This window comes from Pristiophorus japonicus, chromosome 19 (genome assembly GCF_044704955.1).
Source record: "Pristiophorus japonicus isolate sPriJap1 chromosome 19, sPriJap1.hap1, whole genome shotgun sequence".
Taxonomy (NCBI): Eukaryota; Metazoa; Chordata; class Chondrichthyes; family Pristiophoridae; genus Pristiophorus; species Pristiophorus japonicus.
In genome coordinates, this window is record NC_091995.1 from 41,090,059 (window position 1) to 41,096,058 (window position 6,000).

Sequence of the window (6,000 nt, forward strand, 5' to 3'; positions counted from 1 at the left end):
CTCTGAGGAGATCATCGAGATACCAGTGGAGCAAGGCAATGCACTGAGAGTCATGTTAACTTTGGGGCAATCGTGTTAAATGGACAATTTCGAATTGGCTGCCCATTATACGTTCCAGCTGATTCTCCCTTCCACTTACTGCAATGTGAAAGAAAGTCAAGTGTGGTGTTTGAAAGACAGCTAATTCAGTATCATAGGATTACATAGGATATACGGCACAGAAACAGGCCATTTAGCCCAACCAGTCCATGCTGGCTCAACTCGAGCCTCCTCCCGTCTTTCCTCATCTCAATCTATCAGCATAACCCTCTATTCCCTTCTCCCTCATGTTTTTCTAGCCTCCCCTTAAATACATCGATACTATTTGCTTCAACCACTCCCTGTGGTAGTGAGTTCCACATTCTCACCACTCTCTGGGTAAAGAATGTTCTTCTGAATTCCCTATTGGATTTCTTGGTGACTATCTTATATTGATGGCCTCTAGTTATGCTCTTCCCCACAAGTGGAAACATTCTCTTTGTATCCACTCTATCAAAACCTTTCATAATTACAAAGACCTCTAATAGGTCACCCCTCAGCCTTTTTTCAAGAGAAAAGAGACCCAGCCTGTTCATTCTTTCCTGATATGTATACCCCTGGCATTTCTGGTATCATCCTTGTAAATCTTCTCTGCACCCTCTCCAGTGCCTCTATATCCTTTTTATAATCACTGGTTTTACACCATCGCCCCCAAGTTAAAATTAGAAAGGTGTAAAAGCGCTGAGAAGGATCATAACATGAACGATAGAAGCCTCATTTTTTTTTTTGCGGTAATCTGACAGTCAGACAGAGATTGAGGCATGTGGTTTTTATAACATGAGGCATTCAGGTAAACAATGCGTATGGACCCAACTGAATATAAATATTGTGGACACATTTCGAGACACACTTCTGAAACGACAAATCTTTCACTGACCTTTTAATCCCGAAATACATTTTGGGTAAAGTACTCACCGTTATAGTTTTAGTCTCCTGATAATTGTTTCCTGGGTTCAGTGTAAAGCGGGCGCCATCTGAACATTTCTGCCTTCTGATGTTATCCCAGCAATAAACATGCAAGCTGACAGTGCCTTGTGCGTCATGTAGCTGAATGCTGACGCTTTCCTTCACCCCCACGTGAATAATGTTCGGGGCGGTAATCAGGTAGCTAAATTAAATAGTAAAGAGCTTTATTTCAGACCTACTGGCGAGCTTTTTGCTGTGCTTGATTCAAGTGACAGGACATGGAGTGGAAATTCAGCTCGAGCAGAATCGCATGGATTGCTTCATATACATCGCCCCTGTGCTCGCTGACCTTCATTGGCTCCCTGGCGCTCAACACCTCCATTTTTAACATTTTCATCCTTGTTTTCAAATCCCTCCATGACCCTCGCCCCTCCCTATCTCTGTAATCTCTTCCAGACCCACAACTCTCCAACGATCTCTGCACTCGTCCAATTCCGGTCTTGGGCACCCCGATTATAATCGCTCCACCACTGGTGGCCGTGCCTTCAGCTGCCGAGGCCCCAAGCTCTGCCTAAACCTCTCCAACTCACTCCTCTTTTAAGAAGCTTCTTAAAAACTACCTCTTTGGCCAAGCTTTTGGTCACCTTCCCTAATATCTCCTTATGTGGCTCGGTGTCAAATTTTGACTGATAACGCTCCTGTGAAGTGCCTTAGAATGTTTTACTGCATTAAATGAATTATTACATAGGATTACGTGGGATATACGGCACAGAAACAGGCCAGTCGGCCCAACCAGTTAATGCCGGCGTTTATGCTCTGCTCGAACCTCCTCCCGTCTTTCCTCATCTAAATCTATCAGCATCACCCTCTCCCTCTATTCCCTTCTCCCTCATATACTTGTCTAGCCTCCCCTTAAATACTTCGATACTATTCGCTTCAACCACTCCCTGTGGTAGCGAGTTCCACATTCTCACCACTCTCTGGGTAAAGAATTATACAAATACAAGTTGTTGTTGTTGTTGTTGTAGAAGTCAATGGGACTCAGTATTGGGCTGGGTGTATGAGGGACAGCTGACTCGATATCGCACTTATACGCTGGCGGCCAAGACTATTTTCTATCCCCCTATTCACTCAGGTTGCTGTTGGTGGATCATTCCTGTGGTATTGTTGGATACATTCTTTTCTACACTGGGTAGGATGTGGCCTGACTGAAACTGGGAAGAGATTGGCCAAAGGCCCAATTATCTGCCCACACAGGCCGCTGAACAATAGGCGACTGTAAATGGAAAGAGATGTGTGATACCGTTTGTGCTTCCAGCTCAATCCTGCTCTTAGTGACACGGACCATTTACAGTAGACACCTCAAATTGCTGGAGAAATACCACCAACGATGTCTCCGCAAGATCCTGCAAATCCCCTGGGAGGACAGATGCACCAACGTTAGCGTTCACGGTCAGGCTAACATCCCCAGCATCGAGGCACAGACCACACTCGACCAGCTCCGTTGGGTGGGCCACATTGTTCGCAAGCCCGACACGAGACTCCCAAAGCAAGCGCTCTACTCTGAACTCCTACATGGCAAGCGAGCCCCAGGTGGGCAGAGGAAACGTTACAAGGACACCCTCAAAGCCTACTTGATAAAGTGCAACATCCCCACCGACACCTGGGAGTCCCTGGCCCAAGACCGCCCTCGGTGGAGGAAGTGCATCCGGGAGGGCGCTGAGCGCCTCGAGTCTCGTCGCCGAGAGCATGCAGAAAACAAGCACAGGCAGCGGAAGGAGCGTGCGGCAAACCAGACTCCCCACCCACCCTTTCCTTCAACCACTGTCTGTCCCACCTGTGACAGAGATTGTAATTTCCTATTGAACTGTACAGTCGCCTGAGAACTCACTTTTAGAGTGGAAGCAAGTCTTCCTCGACTCCGAGGGACTGCCTCTGATGATGCTCTTAGTGAGTATCGGGAAAGTGTTGGCCCCTGTGCTTTAACAAGCTAATGGTTTTCTGGGAACAAGGGGAGGGGAATGAGTTAAATTTACTGATAGGACGATCATCATCATAGGCAGTCCCTCGAATCGAGGATGACTTGCTTCCACATCAAAAAGTTCACAGGTGTTTCAATGAAGGACCTAAAATTCCAGGTCCTAAACAAAATCCTGAAGAGGTGAAAGATGCCCATGCGTGGATTTTTTTAACGTGTGGTGGCCGTTGCACACCAGCCACCACATGGGCTTGACAGAGCTAGGTCTTGGTCCAGTGGCAAGGGTTAACCAAGACGACTGGAGACCAGCTCTGCTGCACAGACCTAGTGCGCACACATATCGCAGTGTGGGCTGGCCCGTGCTGTCCCTGGGCCCTGGGACGATAATACAACAGTGACTACACTCCAAAAGTACTTCATTGGCTGTAAAACGCTTTGAGAGGTCCGGTGGTCGTGAAAGGCGCTATATAAATGCAAGTCTTTCTTTCTTTCTTATTGCTGGGGTAGAATCCCCACTGGGGTCCTCGCCCTCCGTAACTCCACCGGAGGAGTTGCATAAACCCGGAAGAAATGGCCTGAGCGGTCAATTACGCCGTTTCTGCGGGTTCCCTCACGGGGGGGAAATTGGGAGACCTCAGTGGACATTGTAGCTGCTGAGCACAATCTTTGCTGAAAGTTGGGCGTCGATTCGGTCTCATGTTAATAAAAGTGCACCAAGTCACCACTTTTAAATACATCAGGGTATATTCTTTAATGGCAGGGGAAATTAAAGAATCAATTATGTTCTATTACACTGCCCGCAATTATGCAAATGAATTTTCGTGGAAGCCTAACCGAAACAGTGCAATTTCAAGTCCATTTTGGGTGCAATATCCCAAAGCACAAACTCTACCCCAAAGCTTCCACTTGCATCTACCCAGAGGCCGAAAGAAGAAGGTATATAATCCACGCCATACTTACGAAGGGGCTTGCTCAGTTACTGAGGTGAACACATAAAAACACAGCAGAGGCAGCAACATTCTCGCTGTTTAAAGGGATGCCCACACTCTCCCAGAGCTCAATACACAATATCGGGTCTGTCAACACATTTCAAACCCAAGTATCAGAGTCTGTCTTTGATGCAAACACAGTCAGCAATATCGATTCACGGTTACTCATTCACTCAAGTGGCTTCAGTGTTAACATCGAAGCAGCACTGCCAGCTGAACCCTTTCTGACAGCTTGAGGTGAAGCTGGATAAACACATGAGGGATATGCTGATAGGGTGAGATGAAGTAGGGCGGGAGGCGGCTCGTGTAGAACATAAACATCAGTATGTTGGGCCGAATGGCCTGTTTCTGTACTGCACAGTCTATGTAATTCTATGTAAAGTTTTCCACTGTAACCGTGAGTTATGTATTAATTGGTTAGTGCCCAATATAAATTGCTCAAATGAAAGGTCAAAATTCACGGAAACCCCCTCCCAGTGTTTGGGCGCATTGGAAAGGAAATTTAATTTGGGACTGTCTACCGGAAAGTTTGAAATCCTAAAGTGCTGATGGAAGAAACTACGAACTTTCATCGAATTTTAGACTTTTACAAGACAAATTCAAGTCTGTGGGCGGGCCTAAGGAACTAAAGAAGCCCACTTGATTATTGGAACTGTCTGGGTGTTGGGACTAAGGTAAACTGTCTGGAGAAATGGATACTCGAAAACCCTTCTCCACAACAGACATTAACATTACAACAATAACCCAGAGATGGCCAGCCATCGAACTGAACCGAGAAAAGCCATCTTCAACATGAATAAGATCAAAATGGCCCACTACAGCCTGTATGCAAAACCCAAGCACAAAAGGAGATTGCGATTACCAAGCTAATATTTCCATCAGGAAACAGATTTAGAAGAGCACCCCACCCAAGACATATTAACTTTTAACCAGCCCGCCAAAATATTACAAAGAAATGTCAAGCCTGCCAAATTTAAACAAAGTATTCTGGACTGATTTGGTGCAAAGATTAGGACAACTCAAACCGTACAACTGACCCCCTCGTTTAACAGAGGGTATGTCATACTACACCAGGTGCCATACTACGCGTGTGCCATACTGTGCTTATGTCATCAAGAAGGGAGAGAAACCAACGTGACAGTTGTAAACTAACTTCTCCAGCCTCGAAGTCCTGAAGTCCAAAAGGAAGGAAGAACATCACCATCGAGGCAGCAACCAACCACAGCCAACATGGTACCACCAAAAAACCACCGCGATCGACCAAACTTGAAACAAAATTCCAACAGAAAGAAACCGAAGAATCGAAAGTTTCCACTCTACAGTCTAAGTCCTGACTACCAACAGGTGAACATTACCTAAAGAGATTTTGAACCTATTGCTAACGAAGAAAACCGGGTACTTACCCCATAGATCCAAAACGCACCTTACCGCATCAGCGGACTCAACCCAACTGAAGATTGCACAGTAAGAAGTCTTCTCCAATGTTCGGGGTACGGCAAGCAGAACCTACAGAATTCAATGAACCCCGAAATCGCGAACTACCGCTAACTGACCAGAAAGGATTAGTAAGCATGGTCCCTGCCTGCCCTGGAGTCCAACCTAGCTAGGATTAGGTATTGCGAGGTGGGAGGTGTAATTTTTACTGTAACCCCCTTTGAATGTGTAATGTATTGTTCTTTATTAGCGTGATTATAAGTTTGACATTGATTTTATTACAGACAAGAAAATACAAAGTTCTTTTGCATCAAACCAGTGTCCTTTGCACTTTATCACACCCCCCAAATAAATCCAGAGTCTAGAACCCAAGGCAGTGGGAGTGATTCGAACCGCTCAAGTAGGTCAGAGGTGAACCTGACCCCCGGGACCACCCCTTGCAAAATGGCGACCGCGGCAGGACTCTGGTACAAGGGGTGTGATGTGGATTTGGGGCAAAGAACCAAGATGGAAGAGAGGATTTCCTCCTATGTGTATAAGAATATCAATATCACTAAGGAATGGGTGCTTGGTCTATTGCGCGCTGAGCGCCCAGTGGACAGCAAGCAAGGATCA

At 46.1% G+C, this 6,000-nt stretch overlaps 1 protein-coding gene across 1 annotated transcript in view; it reads right to left on the reverse strand.

The window, feature by feature from the left end:
• LOC139230187 (complement C4-A-like) overlaps positions 1-5,384 on the reverse strand; it is a 186,096-nt gene extending 180,712 nt beyond the window's left edge. Inside the window, exons 1-2 of the mRNA XM_070862027.1 lie at positions 5,380-5,384; positions 994-1,186 (exon numbers count right to left, since the gene is read on the reverse strand). Coding sequence (XP_070718128.1) covers positions 994-1,186; positions 5,380-5,384 — 198 coding nt within the window. The remainder of the gene's footprint in view (positions 1-993; positions 1,187-5,379) is intronic.
• Positions 5,385-6,000: the final 616 nt, after the last annotated feature.